Source organism: Myotis daubentonii, chromosome 11 (genome assembly GCF_963259705.1).
Source record: "Myotis daubentonii chromosome 11, mMyoDau2.1, whole genome shotgun sequence".
Lineage (NCBI taxonomy): Eukaryota > Metazoa > Chordata > Mammalia > Chiroptera > Vespertilionidae > Myotis > Myotis daubentonii.
Genome location: NC_081850.1, coordinates 32,973,329 through 32,993,057, shown reverse-complemented (window position 1 = coordinate 32,993,057; position 19,729 = coordinate 32,973,329). Strand labels below are relative to the sequence as shown.

General features: G+C 38.7%; 1 protein-coding gene across 7 annotated transcripts in view; it reads left to right on the top strand.

Annotated features, from left to right (window-relative positions):
* JAK2 (Janus kinase 2) overlaps positions 1–15,070 on the top strand; it is a 113,263-nt gene extending 98,193 nt beyond the window's left edge. For 6 of the 7 annotated variants that reach the window (XM_059656733.1, XM_059656735.1, XM_059656731.1 and 3 more), the window contains one exon: positions 1,074–3,169. In XM_059656733.1, coding sequence (XP_059512716.1) covers positions 1,074–1,181 — 108 coding nt within the window. In that variant the 3' untranslated portion in view covers positions 1,182–3,169. Of the gene's footprint in view, positions 1–1,073; positions 3,170–14,762 lie in introns of those variants that run through there. The other variant, XM_059656732.1, reaches the window with a different exon arrangement.
* The last annotated feature ends 4,659 nt before the right edge of the window (positions 15,071–19,729 follow it).

Here is a 19,729-nt window from a genome sequence, read left to right as displayed (position 1 = left end):
ACTGGGGTCTGGCCGATTGGGACTGAGCAAGATGGGCCAAACATACCTTGGAGCCCTCCTGTGGTCCCTCCCCAGCCTGATCGTGCACCAGTGGGGTCCCTCAGCCTGGCCTATGCCCTCTTGCAATCTGGGACCCCATGGGGGATGTCGGAGAGCTGGTTTCAGCCTGATCCCACAGGCCACTCCCCTCAGGAGGGCACCAGACGCAGGGCTCATGGCTGGCGAGCGCTGCTTTGGCAGCACGAGCCTCTCCCAATTGGGACTGATTGGGTGCGAGCCTGCGGCAGGCACAGTGGGGCCGGGATGAGCACGAGCCACAGGTAAGAGCTGCAGGTGGCGTTGGACTGCGGGTTTCGGCCCAACCCCTGCAGGCCACCCAGAGGGACCCCACCTATGCACGAATTCATGCACCGGGTCTCTAGTCCTATATAATAAAGAGGTAATATGCAAATTAACCCTCACACTCTTACAAGATGGCTGCCTACAACCAGGCCGGCAGGGGGTTTAGTGAGGCATGACCAAATGACTGAACAGCAGGCTGCGTGGGGCAGTCAGGCTGGCAGGGGAGCCATGAGGGGTGACCAGGCCAGCAGGGGAGCAGTTGAGGGCAACCAGGCCTTCAAGGGGGGCAGTAAGGGGTGACCAGGCCGGTGGGGGGGGCAGTTAGGAGCAACCAGGCTGGCAGGGAGGGGGCAGTTGGGGATGACCAGGCTGGCAGGGGGGCGGGATTTAGGGGTTACCAGGCAGGTGAGCGATTAGGAGCCAGTGGTCCAGGATTGTAAAAGGGATGTCCGACTGCCGGTTTAGGCCCGATCCCTGGAATCGGGCCTAAACCGGCAGTCGGACATCCCCCAAGGGGTCCCAGATTGGAGAGGGTGCAGGCTGGGCTGAGGGGACCCCCACATTGTGCACGAATTTCACGCACCAGGCCTCTAGTAATCATATAACTGTGGATCTAGGCACAGATACCTATATGGAAGAATTAAGTGGGAGTTCTGAATTCATGTCTTCTGCCAATTAAAAAAATAGCACTTTGTGTTCATTGTAATTCTGGTTTATTTTCTCTTTTACAGATCTATGTGATCATGACAGAATGCTGGAATAATAATGTAAATCAACGTCCGTCTTTCAGAAACCTAGCTCTTCGAGTTGATCAAATAAGGGACAGCATAGCTGGATGAACGAAATGAACTTCACTCTGAGACCAAAATAAAGTTAGAGAACAAAGTTTTGTATTTCACATTGTTGTGGACTATTACTACATATGTCATTGTTATGTATATCATGATGCTAGCCACAAAGATGTGGAAATATCTGCTCAAAACTTTCAAAGTATAGTGAGTTTTTCTTTATGGGGACACCAGTAAAAGAAATTGATGAAAGTTCTTAGTAAAGAATTTTGTAAAAAGTTTCATGAACTTAGTTGATTAACGTCACTTTTATTTGGCAAAAGAAAAAAATAGACGTTTTTTAACTCAGAATTTTGAGAGATGAAAAAATTGTAATATAAATTTTACAATGTTAAAGAAGCACAGAATATATATGTACATTTTTTACCACAGTGAATGTATAATACCTTGGCATCTTGTGTGATCTTTTACACAAGGGCTGGTTCATTAATGGTGTTTTCTAATTTTTCCATAGTTGATCTATAATAACTTCACTATACAAACAAATTAAGATGCTCAAATAATTGAGTAAGCACTTTGGTGTTCTTGTTCATCTATATCACTGGCCAGCAATATAAAAGCAGGTGTACACTTTTTGCTTATCATTTTATGTACTGTAAATATTTTTCAAAGAAAAGGGAACAAATGTTTAGTTTTATTTGTATAGGGATTTCCCTAACTATAAAGAATACATTTTGAAATGGAACAAGTTTACAAAGCTGTAACACAATCTATTTTCTTATTTGTCTCTCTTGTATCTATTTGTGATGAGTATGTTGTTGTTTTTAAATAGATCTCTAAATTTTTCTAAGACTGGTAAATAGTTTTCTTTTAAAATTTTGAGATTACAAATGCAGGATTATTGTCATCCCTTGAGCTATTGGCTGTCAGTATGATTCTTCAATCCTTGGAACCTATCATCATGCATTAAATTTAACCTATTAAGATTCGTAGTATGGGTTAGGGATGTTTTTTAAGACTGTATTTTAGGGATTTCAGAAATCTCTTGTAGTCTCAGAATAAATTTTTTCTTAGAAAATTTAGAAAGTCTTATATTCAAAGGAGAAATGAGAGGAAATTGGTAAAAAAAAGTATGCTTGTTATTTTATTCCAGAATGCTAGTAGAAAATTCATAATATTCCTCTAAGAAAAATGAGAGTATACTTATTTTCAGTGAAGTATAATGGGTTGTTCATTGTCATCATTTGTTTTAGTGCTACTCCATTTTATACACCGTACATAATATGAGGCGGTATTTATTATTATTTATAAAAAGTTTAAAATACTTAGTATTTGGGTTAAAAAGAAAATAATTTCTTACTCTAGTTTCAGTGGTATGTGCTATTTTTTTAAACAGACTTTTAATTATTTTTCTGATTATTTTTTGGAGCTAGTTTTAAAGTGCAAATTCTGTAAGAAAAAATTCTTCACATGTAAAGTTTGAGATTCTTTTGGTTAGAAGGAAGGAAAGAGGAGAAATTCTTTTTACATGATCTTTAAAATATTTTAGTGGTTGCCGAATAAAAAAATCATTTAAAATTTTAAAAGGTTTCTAGTAAATATTTTGATGAAAGTTGAATATAGTTTTTATTTAATTTGTAAAGACTCTTCAAGATCTGTAAATACAGTGCAATTAAAGATCTCCATTTTCCTACTTTTCAAGTCAAAAGTATGATGATGTGCTTGATTTCAGATTTTTGTATTAAAACTTAAGTTCTGAAAGTAGAATTTTAAAGGTCTAAAACATTTTGTTTGTTTTTATTTATTTTATTATTATTATTTTCTATTGATTTTAGAGAGGAAGGGAGAGGGGGAGAGAGATGGAAGCATCAATGAGAGAGAATCATTGATCGGCTGCCTCCTGCATGTCCCCTACTGGGGATCTAGTCCGCAATCCTGGGCGTGTGCCTCTGACTGGAATTGAACCCAGGATGCTTCAGTCTGCAGGACGGTGCTCTATCCACTGAGCCAAACCAGAGAGGGCCATTTTGTTTGTTTTTTTTAAAAAAAGGATGTTAACTAATTTTTTTAAAACATTTTTAATGTTTCAATTTTTAGTTGTAGAGAAGAAATACTTTATAAGCATTTTTAAGTATTTAGAGTTGATGACTATTGTAAAATGTTAAGTTTTCAAGAGAATTATTATTCATTAAGGGTTAGTAGTGTTTTAAATTTTGATTTTGACTATACATGAAAAGAAATTGAACCTATAGCTGTTTAGTTGTTTCTGCACAAGAAATAGGTAATTACTGTACTAGTTAATGCCAAAATGTTTCTTCAAGTTAATAGTCTTCAGAAATGAGGATAAAGATTTTTTTAGAATTCTGTAATTCTGTAAATATTATGGTATAGTAAGTTATACAGTCTTTATATAAATAATTCCTTATATCCATGGCTACCTGCTTTGGGAAACAGTCACTTTTTTATGTTATTTATACATGTGCTGCCAGTACACTGTAATTTGCTGTGAAGGAGTGCTTTCTTACAACCCAAGACTTCTGTTATAAAGTCAAGTGAAATTTTTGTCACAACTATAACTTCTGATATTTCAATTTTATTTAAACAATTTTATTATGGAGTAGACATCAGAAAATACCCATAGTTCTATACCTGGGAGCCATTCTCCATGGGGTGGTGTTATATGGCCAGTTTATGAAGATGTGTTAATTTTTTCATTGTGCCTTTAGCATGTTCCCCAAAATTGAAATATTGATGTAATAAATATTCAGACGTTATTTTCTTTTTTATTGTCTTTTAAATACCCCCACCAAGGAAGTGGGGGTATACACATTGGTTTAGGGATGTGCAGAGAAAGCCTTTTATAAAAGTAAACTTACCTTTAGATTTTTTTTTAAATAAATGCTTCCTAAGATTATACTGCATGTTCTTATGAACATTACCATATCCACTGTAGTTCTGGTATTTAAATGATTTCTAATGAAAGTTTCTCTAGTTTTCCAGTGTTACTTACTAAAGCTCTTTCACTTTGTTATCCTATATAATAAAACCCTAATATGCAAATTGACTGAAAGGCAGAACAACCCATCGATATGACCAGCACTGACCACCAGGGGACAGATGCTCAATGCAGGAGCTGCCCCCTGGTGGTCAGTGTGCTCCCACAGGGGCAGTGCCGCTCAGCCAGAAGCTGGGCTCCCAGCTGGCGAGCACAGCGGCAGTATCAGGAGCCTCTCCCGCCTCCACTGCAGGTGGGTGGTAAGGAGTAAGGGGTCCCAGACTCCGAGAGGGTGCAGGCCAGGCTGAAGGACACCCCTCCCCCCCAGTGCATGAATTTTGTGCACCAGGCCTCTAGTATCAGAATAAATAATAATAATAAGAATAAGGATGCCAGCAAGATTACCCAAGCAAAAGACTAGATTATATGAGATAAGCTTCATTTTATTTAAGAAAAACATCTGAGTATGAATATCAGAAATTTTATGTTTTCTCCCAGGTTTGGGTTGGTTGTAATTAATTTCAAGGTAACTAGATGCTAAGTGTGTCATGATGCTGATAGTAACAGAGAGATTTCAGAATGACACTGAGAGAAGAGAATTTAAAAATTTTCACATTAGTCAAATTTATAGTCAAGCCTTTAACTTCTCATATGAGTGAAATTTCATATGAGTAAAATGTGCATTATATACCTAATTATTAAAATATTTAATGTTTTTACTTTTTTGCAATATGTCGTTTTTTTAGATTAAGAAATTAATTTATATTGTGCTTCTGCCAGATAGCATTGCTTAATTGGTGCAGGCCCTAAATATGGTTCATTCTTTTCCTAAATATGGTTCATTCTTTTTCAGTCTTACAAATGTATAAAGAAAAGCCTTGTCTCCAGTGAAACACCAATCTTTATTAATACGGTTTTAAAACTTGTTAATGATTTGCTTTTTATGTTGGTCTCAGCCTATCAGTAACTAACGTTGTGCTTAGACTGGTCCCATGGTTCTTATTATGATTGCCATTTAGCAATAACCATCATTGTTGGGATAGAAGAATGGGAGAGGGAGAGGAATGGGAGAAAGAGGAGTGAGGCAGAGAGGGAACATGCATTGGCCTAAGGTTCTGCTTTCAAATGTTGGGGCTCGAGCTTTCATGGGCTCATGGGCCCACTCTAAAACGTAAGAGCAGGAATTTAAAGCATGGGAAGAAAAGAAAACAAGTGGCCCAAATGCTCATTTATTGAAATTAAACCAAGATCTTTAAAGCAAAAGAGCCTTGGTGGAGATAGGCCCCTGGTTCTTCTACTGTGGCTGCATTGTGTTTATTGGAGATAATCTTCTTTGAAGTGGATGTCTCATCAAGCAAAGCTTGAGTCATACATTTAATAGAAGAAAACTCAACTGTTAGGCCTTACACTATATAAATATTCCATTATAAGGTCTTTCTATGTATAGCAATTGTTTAACATCTTGTTTTTGAACATAACTATAACGAATTTATAAAACGAGAGGGTTAAAAGATTTCAGAATCCTTGTTCCAATTATCCATATTCTTAGGTTTTGGGAATAGTTTTGTTTTTAATAACTGCAGTAGGAGGCACTCCTATAAATGATATTTATCAGGGTCAAGTAAGTCAGCTTTGAGTAGTGTGAATAGACAGAAACATAGATTTTAGATCTGACTTGATAAATAACATTAATAGTGCAGGACGGTAAGGAAAAGATTGTGTTTAAACAAACAAGCAAACAAAAGAACTTTCACAGCCAAAAGCTTTAAGGGTTTATTGAACCATATGCTAGCCAGAAAGGACCAGATCCTGGGGCAGAAGTCTAGACCACATCAACAGAACTACATAGAAAAGATACACATGTCTGTCATTATGGCGTTGACGAGCACTTTTATACATTATGTTTTGAAGAAGAAAGATGTAAGTTGTTTTGGAAGAATTTACATTGGTTACAGATAACATGTGTGGGAAAAAGTGATGTAGAGGCAGTTTTATGGTAGGTGCCCAGTTGGTAAGAAGAAATATTTACTACTTTTTGATTGATTACAGGCAACAGTTCTGAAAGTTCATGCATATATGCAGGATGTGGTGGTGTCTAGTGATTGGCTAATAAACTCCTGAAGGTTGATTTAAAGTTCCAATATGCATTCAGGAGTGTGAGTAGACTTTTGTTAGTTGGCCCACAACTGTGTTAACTTAAAAAGGGACCTGGCCAATGTGGTTCTGTTGGAGTGTCGTCCCGTGCACCAAAAGAAGGCTGTGGGTTTGATTCCCAGTTGGGGTACATATTTAGGTTACAGGTTTGATTCCCACTCGGGGGGTGTGGGAAGCAGCCGATCCATGTTTCTTGAATCAATGTTTCTCTCTCCCAGTCAATCAAATTAAAATTAAAAAGCCTTTCAAAGTGAGAGGTAACAAGTATTTCTTTAAAATCAGTAAAGATGGGCATTTGGGATGCACTGATTCAGGTAGAAGCCCAAATAGTGTTTCAGGTAGGAGACAAAGCAGTGGGTATTCATGAGAAAGAGGAGAAGGACGATTACATTAATGGAAGGAAGGCATTTCTACTGGTTCAGATAATAATGATATTAATTTTAAACAGTGTTTTAAATTTAATTTGGAGTTTGGTGGTCAGTCCATTATTCATAAGAACTGCTTTCTTGTTATCTTTGTAAAGAATTCTTTGGGACACAATGTTTGCCTAATCCCAGTCTAAAGGTTCTTTTGCCCTATTTTAACATTCCAAAGATTTGAGGCAGTTTTTCTGGCAGAGCAGCTCCATATTAAAGTGGCTCTGTTTATATTATTGTTTACATTTTCACGCTTTTTAAGATTTTTTTTTCTTGAAAGTATTGCTGATCAATTATTGGAAAGCAGTACTGATCAGTTATGAAAGGATCCTTCATCCTCCATTGTCAGGTGGCTCATTTTGTTGTCATCCCATTGTTAGTCCCTCACAGCTGGGAAGACTCATTCCTGGGATATTATTTAGAAGGGACAGTGGTTTTTTAGCAGCCTTTGGCCACATTTGAGCAATAAGAGTGCCAGAATAGAAAAGGCTTTTAGCGTCGTTTTTTTTTTTTTTTTTTGATATCTTCTATGATTTCTTCAGATTTTTCATATTAAGTCTCATAGGCCTTAATGATCATCTTAAAATGTTGAGCAACTATTATTAGAGTGGTGTCTTTATAACACTGAGCTATGCAAAACAAAGATGACAGCAAAGATTTTTATAATAACAAAATGCTAAGTTCATTTTAAAAAATAGATCTGTTCCAGAAGGCTATATCTGAAGATAATAAAGAACCACGAGGTGTAAGTAAGCACTGTGCAGCACCTATTTGAGTGTTTATATTATTGTTTACAGCTGTTTGCGTAGGTAGCTAGATATTAAGGAAGCAAAGGGAAGCAGACATTATTAAGCATGATCAACTGGGAAGCATGACCCTGCTTACTTCACCAGGAAGTTGTAGCTTCACATCTCCACCGCCCCGCCTCAGGGAACCACTGGTCTGTTCCCCACAGATCACTGGGGGAAGAGATAAAACACTGAAGAGGGAGGTAAGCACATGTGCAGTCGAAGTCCAAATGGCCCAGGGGAAGGCGCTTCTATGAGGCACGCATAGTAGGAGCCAAAATAGCAAACATAGCCTGTCAATCTAACCTGGGGAAAGAAAGGATTGGTTGGGAGGTGGACCCATCAGAAGCTCGAGAAAGTTTGGGAAGTTGATTGGTTATTTCAGAAAAGCTCCTGGTCCAAGACTGAGATAATATAACCCCAGGGAGCAGAGTTCTCTCTCTCAGTGTCCTGCACTGGCCCCATTTGTTACTCCCCGTAGTAACCATGTGCATTTAGCAGTCCCACCTGGGGCCTGTAGCAAACTGCATGGGTTCCAAAGGAGCTATAATATGAAACAGAACTCTGGACACTGGCCTTTGTTTTGGCCTTGATGAAGACAAATTTGGACTTTACCCATGGCAGGAGGAACAGAGATGGGACATTGGAAACCCAGGGGCAGCCGCCTATTTCCACCCAAATAAATTTTACTACCAGCCTTTCAGGAGACCCATTTATTTCCAAAACTCTTACAGAGGAAGAAATTTCCAAAAGTTGATAGAACTGTAAAGAACCGTCTATTGCCTGGCCAGCGTGGCTCAGTGGTTGAGTGTTGACCTGTAAACCAGGAGGTCATGGTTCGATTCCCAGTCAGGACACATGCCCGGGTTGTGGGTTTGATTCCCAGTGTGGGGTGTGCAGGAGGCAGCCAATTCATGATTCCCTCTCATCATTGATGTTTTTCTCTCTCCCTCTTTCTTCCTCTCTGATTATATATATATATATATATATATATATATATATATATATACCCACCAGTCTATTTCCTAAAAATGATTTAGACATCTGAGACCTGAGGAACAATGAATATGGTGCTGGGAAAAGTTTTTTTCCAGATCTGATATTAATTTCACATGCAATGGGAATTTTCATAACTTTTTTAATGTCTCTTATTTTAGGATTACTAAAATAACTGTGGAAGATTAGAGTATTGAGTTAGAGCAGTGATGGCGAACCTATGAACTCATTTTTTTGGTTGATTTTTCTTTGTTAAATGGCATTTAAATATATAAAATAAATATCAAAAATATAAATCTGTGTTTTACTATGGTTGCAAATATAAAAAAATTTCTATCTGTGACACGGAACCAGAGTTAAGTTAGGGTTTTCAAAATGCTGACACACTGAGCTCAAAAGGTTCGCCATCACTGAGCTAGAGCATAACTCAAATGACAAAAATTCTTTGGCTCTAGTAATTACCTAGGTCATTTTCTTTCTTTCTTTTTTTTTTTAAAGATGAGTGAACTCCAATATTTCTTTAAAAAAATGTTTTTATTTATTTTAGAGAGAGGAAGGGAGAGGAAGAAAGAGACAGAAACATTGATGAGAGAGAAACATCAATTGGCTGCTCCTGCACACCCACTACTGGGGATCAAGCCTGCAACTCAGGCATGTGCCCAGTCCAGGAATCGGACCAGTGACCTGGTGCATGGGATGACACTCAACCAACTGAACCACACCGGCCAGGCCCTAGGTCATTTTCTTTTAGCTCCAACTCACCTACTTAATGGCCATATTTTTAGTAGAGTGCTTTCTTCTTTCTAAATTAAAAAAAGACTGTATATGTGAGAGTTTATTTCTGAGCTCTTCATTTATTCTATTGGTCTATATGTTTGCCAGTATCATACTGTTTTGATCACTGTAGCTTTGGTAGTAAGTTTTAAAATCAAGAAGTGTGACACTTTCCACTTTGTTGTAGTTTAAAAATAAAAACAACAAAAAACTTTTGGGAGAAACCAAGATGGCGGCATAGGTTAACGCCGGAGATTGCTGCCTCGAACAACCACTTCAAAAAACAACTAAACGATGGAACGGACATCATCCAGAACCACAGGAAGGCTGGCTGAGTGGAAATTCTACAACTAGGAGGAAAGAGAATATCATACCCAGACTCGGAGGAGGCGCAGTGCTGAAGTGAAATACTAAGGTGCGGAGTGTGCACGGAGTGGGCTGGCGGCGGAGGGCGCGGTTGTTGTTTTCAATCGGGAGGGAGTTTCAGACTCTGAGCTCCAGATCCGGGCGAGTCTCTAGGGACCCAGACTCAAACGGGAGAAGCAGGACTGTCTGGCTTTGGTCGGAACTCGAAGGCAGCTTTCTCTCCGAGGTTTGCAGCGGTTGCTGGGACTCTGTGAGGCAGAGCCCCTAGGGACGGAACTGAGAGCCTCCATAACTGCTCACTCCAGCCTGCCCTGTAGATCCCCAGGGACCCGCCCCGCCCAAGCCCTGTGCAGAGCCATTTGCCAGATAGCCTCAGGCAAACGCTAGATTAGCACCGCCCTAGAGATCCAGCACAGAAGCCCTCCCACTGCAGACACAGAGGACTCTCATAGGCAGTTAGCCTGGAGGTCAAATCACCCCTGGTATTGCCGACAACAATCAAGGCTTAACTACAACAAGACTGCGCACAAAGACCACTAGGGGGTGCACCAAGAAAGCATAAAAAATGCAGAGATGAAGAAACAGGACAAAACTTGTCAATGGAGGATAATGAATTCAGAACCACACTTTTAAGGTTTCTTAAGAACTGTCTAGAAGCCGTCGATAAATGTAGTGAGATCCTCAAGAAATCTAATGAGAACCTCGATGTTATGATAAAGAACCAACTAGAAATTAAGCATACATGGACTGAAATAACGAATACTATACAGACTCCCAACAGCAGACCAGAGGAGCGCAAGAATCAAGGCAAAGATTTGAAATGCGAAGAAGCAAAAAACACCCAACCAGAAAAGCAAAATGAAAAAAGAATCCAAAAATACGAAGATAGTGTAAGGAGCCTCTGGGACAGCTTCAAGCGTACCAACATCCGAATTATAGGGGTGCCAGAAGATGAGAGAGAGCAAGATATTGAAAACCTATTTGAAGAAATAATGACAGAAAATTTCCCCTACCTGGTGAAAGAAATAGACTTACAGGTCCAGGAAGCGCAGAGAACCCCAAACAAAAGGAATCCAAAGAGGACCACACCAAGACACATCATAATTAAAATGCCAAGAGCAAAAGACAAAGAGAGAATCTTAAAAGCAGCAAGAGAAAGAAACTCAGTTACCTACAAGGGAATACCCATACGACTGTCAGCTGATTTCTCAACAGAAACTTTGCAAGCCAGAAGGGAATGGCAAGAAATATTCAAAGTGATGAATACCAAGAACCTACAACCAAGATTACTTTATCCAGCAAAGCTATCATTCATAACTGAAGGTCAGATAAAGAGCTTCACAGATAAGGAAAAGCTAAAGGAGTTCATCACCACCAAACCAGTATTATATGAAATGCTGAAAGGTATCCTTTAAGAAGAGGAAGAAGAAGAAAAAGGTAAAGATACAAATTATGAACAACAAATACGCATCTATCAACAAGTGAATCTAAGAATCAAGTGAATAAATAATCTGATGAACAGAATGAACTGGTGATTATAATAGAATCAGGGACATAGAAAGGGAATGGACTGATTATTCTTGGGGGGATAGGGGTGTGGGAGATGCGGAAAGAGACTGGACAAAAATCGTGCACCTATGGATGAGGACAGTGGGTGGGGAGTGAGGGTGGAGGGTGGGGTGGGAACTGGGAGGAGGGGAGTTATGGGGGGAAAAAAGAGGAACAAATGTAATAATCTGAATAATAAAGATTTAAAAAAAAAACTTTTGGTTATTTGGTGTCTCTTGAGATTCCATATGAATTTTAAGATGGGTTTTTCTACTTCCACAAAAAGTGTCATTGGGATTTTGATAGGGATTGCATTAAATCTTTAGTATACTTTGGGTAGGAGTAATGTCCCTCTTTTGTGGGCTATCTCATTTTATCCATACAACTATGATGTAGGTGCCATTTTTTTTTCATTTTAAATGTGTGCAGACTGAAGTTAAGCATGATAAAATAAATTCCCAAATCCTACATGTACAAAGAATGGATGCTGAAATTTAAGCAGTCTGATTCCAATATCAGAGTTCATATCACTTCATCATGCTGCCTTTAACAGTTTTGGCAGCACACATATAAAGCACCAATAAAGTAGATAAACTTCAGGTACATTTCCCAGGTAGCAAGATGACAAAATCATTTTAGTTCCCAGTATAAATAAGTATATTTTCAGTTGGACAACTAACTATATCCTGTCCTATAAACAAAATAGTTAAAGTGCACAACAATTTGAGTAAGTGTAGAAAGTAAGTCTTTATGAAAGGAGCAGTGTAAGGATGAGGAAAGTTGAAAGTAAATGAACTCCCCGGCCAATGCTTCTCAGTGGTTGAGCATCAACCCATGTACCAAGAGATCACCAGTTCAATTCCAGGTCAGGGCACATGCCTAGGTTGTGGGCTTGATCCCCAGTAGGGGGCATGCAGGAGGCAGCAGATTGATGTTGATGCTTCTCTCACATTGATGTTTCTATCCTCTCTCCCTCTCCCTTCCTCTCTCTAAAAATCAATAAAAACATACATTATAAAAAATAAGTGAACTTTTATTAACTTTAAATAATAACTATTATTTAAATTGAATACTCTCAAGTCTAGACATACATATGGTTTTTTCAGGGACTAAATCATGTTTTTCATAGTCACCATAATATTTGCTACATGAAGGAGGATTACTGGGGTGCAAGAAGAGGATCAGAGGTTTAGTTGAAATCATTTTATAGCTAAGTCCAAAGAAGTTACCTTAACTCTCTTACATCACAGGTCTGAATAAGACTAAAGCCAGGCTAAAGCCCAGCTCTTCTGACTCTGATAGATGCTGTATATACTAAAACATGCTAAATTACCTTATTTTTTGAAGAAATGAGCCCAGGTTGTAAACAAACCATAAACTTTACTTATTTAACCTTTTAACAAATCTTTTTTGAGAACCTACAGTGAACAAGGCACTATGCTAAGTACTGTTAGGAAACAAAAATGTTTAGAGCCTCAAGGGATTTTTAGTTGAGAAGGGAGTAGGATGTATCTTTAGAAAGCATTACAAAGATAACCTGCAAATATCTAGGGGAAAAAACAACATGAAGAAGTAGCACATCTCTAAAAGGAAGTCACTTCTGATGAAATGGCAGTAGAGGAAATCAGTGGTAGGTAAAACTGAAGCATTATCAGTTATGCATATAATATAGCAAATATATATTTAATATATTGGAATCAGGTAAATAACCTTGGAAGTGTAAACCTAGAACTAAGGTTGCAAAATTATTTTGTATGATGGTGTACAACTCAGAGAACTATGCCAAGTACAGCCATATATAACTATTATTTACAGCTGTCAGTTCAGAACTTATAGACAGAAAACATTGTATTTTCTCCACAAAATAGCCTCCCTTCCTAATGTACTTAGTCATCATAATGACACCATAATTCTCTTGTCATCAGAGATGAGAATCCTTGAATAAACACATTTGATTCTTGTTTTTATTTCTTGTACTCTTTCCAATCTTCCTCCTTACTGCATCAATTTCATTTTTTGCACTCCCTTATAATTTCATGTCTGTTCTATCGTAATAACCTAATTACTCTTTCTACATTTTCACATTAGTCCTACACATCATTGTCAGGCCATTATTCCCACAGTATAGTACAGTTTAACCATGTCACTCTTCTGCTCAAAAGCTTTTCAACTCACCCCATTTCCTGCAGAATAAAGTTCAACACTCCAGAGTGTCACCAGAGGCAGAGCTAGATTTTAACATCAAAAGAGCCTGGGTTAGGGCCTGCTGTGTGATTGAACAACAGGAAGAAAGTACTTTTTAAAGATACCATTATTTGACTGACTTTTCCACCTGTCTCCTTGTATTCCTTTCATATGCCTTTAACTAGCATCCTTTTATTATAATATTAACAACTGTTATGCCAGTATATTTTAAGTTATTGAAAAGGTACCACTTTTCAGGAGAATTATGCTCAGGAGGGTTAACTTCGTCTGCTCCCCTTTGTAAATGAGGATTCTGTCATTTGAAGACCTTCAAAACATGTCCCAAACTGCCTTCCCTAGATTTTTCTCCCACTATTCATCAATAATAATTTTCCAATCCAGCTAGACTAGTTTACTCACCATTTTCTGGAAGTATCTTGTAGCTTGGAACTAGAGATGTGGTGATAGAAATGGAAAGAAGTAGAAAAGTATGTTACTGATAAATTGGATGGGAGGGATTAGAAAAAAGAAACAAAAGCATGTCTCAGGTTTTGGTTTGAGCAAATACCATCCATCTAGTTGCTGTGGGGGGTTTAGAAGAATTTCATCTTGAACATGTTAAATTTGAGATGCCTATTGGATAGCCAAGTAGAAATGTCCATAGGTAGTCATTTAAAATAATGGATATAGTTAAGGTAACATAAGAAAATGTTGTTAGAAAAAGGAAGCAAGTAAAGGATCAGAACCTGAGACAACCGATTGAGGATGAGGAGGCAAAGAATGGTCAGTGAAGTGAGAGAGTGTGGTTTCATGAAAGCAAGAGAACAATGTGCTTTAAGTAGAAGAAAGTGGTCAACTCTGTTGAATGTATTTACTGAAGGACCAAGTAATAGGAGCACTGTGAACTGATGGGTAAGTTCAAGGGATAAGCTTCCAGATTCTATCAGGTTGAAGAAGTTATGAGATTGGTAAGAAGTGGAGACAGTAAATGTAGACAACTGTTTTGAGAAGTTTTGCCCTGAAGGAAAGCAGGAAAATAAGGTGAAACTTCATGTGGGTGTGAAGTCTTTTAGTTGGGAGATCTTAAACCACTTTTATATGGTGATGCTTGAGTCATAGAGAAAGAGAGTGACTAATGATACTGGGGAGAGAATTATAAAAGGAGTGAAATTTTGAATGTGATCCAGAGCACAAGAGAGAAATATCTCTTTAATACATCACGGACACTTTTACAACTAGGGGGAAGATGGTAAAATGGAGTAAATACAGGTAGGTTTAAAGATTTGGTGGTGGAAGCATGAGAGCATTTTTCTCTGATTACTTTCTCACTGAAGTTTGAAGTCAAATTGCAATCTAAGAATGATAATCTGATGGTATGCCCATGTCTGATTTGATTATTCTTTCCTTAAAGATTAAGCTGAAGTGTCTGCTTCTGGCCACATGGAGTAACTTGAACCAGGTTTGCCCTTTCTCTGTAAGGAAGTGGAGAATGAAACAAAACACCTAAATTCAGATATTGGATAACAGACACAACTGTGCTTCCTCAAGAGAAGGGAAACAAATGAGGTGAGTCTTATAATGGTTCCAATAGAAGCTATCTGAACTGAAGCACAAAGAGAAAACACAATCAAGCAAACAAAAACCAGACTATCACTGACCTGGGGGATACTATCAGGCAGTATAATCTGTGTAATGGAGATCCAGAATAAACAGGAGAATTTAAAATTTTGAAGAAAGAGTGAAATTTTTCTAAATTCCAAATAATAAACACACAAATTCAAGAAGATCATGAGCCCTATGTAGGAGGAACACAATACAGTCACACCAAGGTGCATTAAAAACTATTAACTTGGAATTATATAAAATATCCAAAATAAAAATACCCATCAAAGTAAAGACTTTTATATAAAACTAGAGGCCTGGTGCACAAAAATTTGTGCACTCGGGGATAGGGAGGGGTCCCTCAGCCTGGCCTGTGCCCTCTCGCAGTCTGGGACCCCCTCAGGGGATGACCACCTGCTGGCTTAGGCCCGCTCCCCAGGGGATTGGGCCTAAGATGGCAATCAGACATCCCTCTGGCAGCCCGGCAGCCCTTGGGGAATGTCCACTTGCCAGCGGGGGAGCAGGCCTAAACTGCAGTCGGACATCCTTAGCGCTGCTGAGGAGGCAGGAGAGGCTCCCACCACCACTGCTGTACTGGCAGCCATCAGCCTGGCTTGTGGCTGAGCAGAGCTCCTCCCATGTGAGAGTGCCCTGACCACCAGAGGGCAGCTCCTGCATTGAGTGTCTGCCCCCTGGTGGTCAGTGTGTGTCATAGTGACCAGTCATTCCCAGTCCTTCTGCTGTTAGGGTCAGTTTGCATATTACCCTTTTACTATATAGGATAGAGGCCTGGTGCACGGGTGGGGGCCAGCTGGCTTGCCCTGAAGGGTGTCCCGGGTCAGGGTGGGGGTCCTGCTTGGGTGCCTGGCCAGCCTGGGTGAGGGGATGATGGCTGTTTGCAGCTGGTTACACCCCCTTCAGGGTGGGGGTCCCCACTGGGGTGCCTGGCCAGTCTGGGTGATGGGCTGAGGGCCATTTTTAGGCTGGCAGGTGACTGAAGCTCCCAACCTCTCCTTTTTTCTTTTATTCTGGGATTTATTTACCTTCTATGTCTGTCACTGGAGCTGAGAGCCGGCTTTAGCTCTGAGGCTCAGCTCCAGCTCTGAGACCTCGGCTGCTGCAAGCAGGTATCTGGGTTTGTTTGGCTTCTATAATTGAAACACTGTTGCAGCTCCAGCTCTGAGGCCCAGCTGGCTGAAAGCAGGTATCTCAGGTTTGTTTAGCTTCTATAACTGCAACATTGTTTCTTAGAGTGCAGCTCAGAGGCCAGCAGCAGCAGTCAGGGAATCTTGGCTTCCTCCATCACTGGAGTAAGCAAGCCTCCTGTTTGCTTCAGCTGCCTGGCTCCCAGCCGCCATCTTGGTTGGCAGTTAATTTGCATATTGCCCTGATTAGCCAATGGGAAGCGTGTCAGAGGTACGGTTAATTACCATATTTGTCTATTATTAGATAGGATACTAGTGGCCCAGTGCACGAATTTCGTGCAGGGGGGGTTTGTCCCTCAGCCCAGCCTGCACTCTCTCCAATAGGACATCCCTCTTGCAATCTGGGACTCCTGGCTCCTAACCGCTCACCTGCCTGCCTGCCTGGTCACCCCTAACCTCTCTGCCTGCCTGCCTGATCGCCCCTAACTGCCTCTTACTGCCTGCCTGGTCTCCCCTAACCTCTCTGCCTGCCTGCCTGATTGCCCCTAACTGCCTCTGCCTGCCTACTGATGGGCACTTAAGTTGCTTCTGTGTCTTGGCTATTGTAAATAATGCAGAAATGAACATGGGTGTGTATATATTCTTTCAAATTTGTATTTCGGGTTTCTTTGGATAAATCCCCAGAAGTGGAATCACTGGGTTATAAGGCGGTTTCATTTTTAATTTTTTGAGGAAACTCCATACTGTTTCTAAGTGGCTGCACTGATCTGTATTCTCACCAACAGTGCACAAGGGTTCCCTTTTCACCACATCCTCTACAACTCTTGTTTGTTGATTTATTGATGATAGCCCATTCTGACAGTTGTGAGTTGATATCTCATTTTGATTTGCATTTTTCTGACAATTAGTGATATTGAGCAACCTTTCCTATGTCTATTGGTCATCTATATGTCTTCCTTGGAGAAGTGTCTATTCAGGTCTTCTGACCACTTTACAATTGGGTTGTTTTTCTGGTGTTAGTTGTCTGAGTTCTTATAATTTTGAATATTAATCCCTTATCAGATGTATCATTGACAAATCTCATTCAATAGATTATCTCTTCATTTTGATGGGTTTCCTTGGTTGTGCAAGAACTTTTTAGTTGGTTTAATTCCATTTGTTTATTTTTTCTTTTGTTTCCCTTGCCTGAGAAGATATAGTAGAAAAAATGTTGAGAAATGTCAGAGATTATACTGCCTATGTTTTTTTCTAGGATTTTCATGATTACAATCTGACATTTAAGTCTTTAATCCATTTTGAGTTTATTCTTTTATATAAATTGATCTAGTTTCATTTTTTTGCAAGTATCTGTTCCATTTTACCAGCACCATTTATTGAATAGACTGTCTTTATCCCATTGTATGTTCTTGCCCCCTTTGTCAAATATTAATTGGCCATAAAGGTATGGATTTATTTCTGGGTTCTCTATTCTGTTCCATTGATCTATATGTCTGTTTTTATGCCAGTACCATGCTGTTTTTATTACTTTGGACTCCTAATATAATTTGATATCAGCTAGTGTGATACCTCCAACTTTGTTCTTCTTTGTCAATATTGCTGATGTTATTTGGGCTTTTTGTGTGGTCCCATATACATTTTTTGATTATTTGTTCTAGTTCTGTGAAAAACAGCATTGGCATTTTGATAAGAATTGCATTGAATCTATAGGTTGCTGTGGGTAGTGTGGACATTTTAATGATGTTAATTCTACCTACCAATGAACACAGTATATGCGTCCACTTATTTGTATTTTCTTCAGTTTTTTTCTTTAGTGCCTTGTAATTTTCTGAGTATAGGTCTTTTATATCCTGAGGTAGTAGTTTTTAATGCAATTATAAATGAAATTTTTTAAGTTTCCCTTTCTGATAGTTCATTAATGGTATATAAAATGCAACTGATTTCTGAGTATTAATTTTTATCCTGCTGCTTTCTGGAATTCATTTACCAACTCTAATCATTTTTTAATGGAGTCTTTAGGGTTATTTATATACAGTATTATGTTATCTGCAAATAAAGAGTTTTATTTCTTCCTTTCCAATTTGGATGCCTTTTATTTCTGTTTTGTTGTTTTATTGTTTGTTTGTTTTTGTTTTGTCTGCTGTGGCTAGGACTTCCAGTACTATGTTAAATAAGAGTGGTGATAGTGAACATCCTGTCTTGTTCCTTATCTTAAGAAAAATGCTTTTGTCTTGTTCCTTATCTTAAGAAAAATGCTTTTAGTTTTCTCCACTGAGTATAATATTAGCAGTGGGTTTGTCATATATGCCATTGTCATTCTTGGTATCCCCTATGAGTGATAGCATCTCATCATTGCAGATCATAGGGATAAAGAGCTTCAAGACTATCATAAAACAAAATGCTTGTAGCACAAGATCAACAACTGTTTTAAACAGCTAAGGGAACAATCAAGGCCAGTTCCATAATCACCAAATCTGGGCAGATTGCGGGTGAAGTACTTAAGGAATTAATGGGAGAAAATTATATTGTTAAATATATATATATATTCACCTTGAAAAAGTAACCTGAAGCCAGGAACAAGAATTGCTTTGAAATGATTACAAAGATATTTGTTAAGATCCACTGGTTTATAGCATGTCTCATAAAGACACAGGGAATATTTCTTTTTTCTAAGACTGGGGATTATCAGAACAGATCAGAGAATTAAGAGAGGTAATAGAACTATCGCTGACAAACCTAGAATTATCCCAGTGTAGGAATAATACTTCTAAAAGGCTGTTATTATGTGGACCACCAGTTATAGGAAAAACACTAATAAAAAGAGCTATTGTTATCCAAGTAGACTGCAATTTCTTTCTTTTTTAAAATATATTTTTATTTATTTCAGAGAGGGAGAGGAAGAGAGAGAGAGAAACATCAATGGTGAGAATCATTGATCGGCTGCCTCTTGCACATCCACATTGGGGATCAAGCCCACAACCCAGGCATGTGCTCTGACCAGGAATTGAACCATGACCTCTTGGTTCATAGGTCAATGCTCAACTACTGAACCATGTCGGCCAGGCTGGACTGCAATTTCTTAAACATTGTTTCTAGTTCTATTGCAGACAATTGCAAGGGGGGAAAGTGCTTATTTGATTTGAGAAATATTTAATTATTAAGGGATCATCAGCCATGCATAATTTTTTATGGATAAATCAATGCCATTGATGATGTTGGTTTTCTGATAGTACTTCAGCTGATAGATTCAGAGGACTTTAATGGAGTTACAAAATGAAATAGATGATATAATACTGTGCATAAAGTTAAAATTACAGCTACAAACAAGTACAGTGGATTCTATTTTGCTATCTCCAGGTAAATAGGAAAAAATTATTTATATGCAAGATTAGATATATTGACAATCCATGGAGATACCATTACAAAGCATAATATAATAAATTATTAGTAGAGAATATGATGTTTCCAGATAGCTTTAATGGAGCAGACCTGAGAAATGTTTGCCCTGCAGAAGGTATATTTACAATGCATGATAATTATGAGTTTGTCGTGTAGAAAGGCATCAGGAAAGCAATAAGAAGTGACTGATTTTAAGGAGTCAGTGTCCAAATTGGAGTACAAATTTTTGATGGCT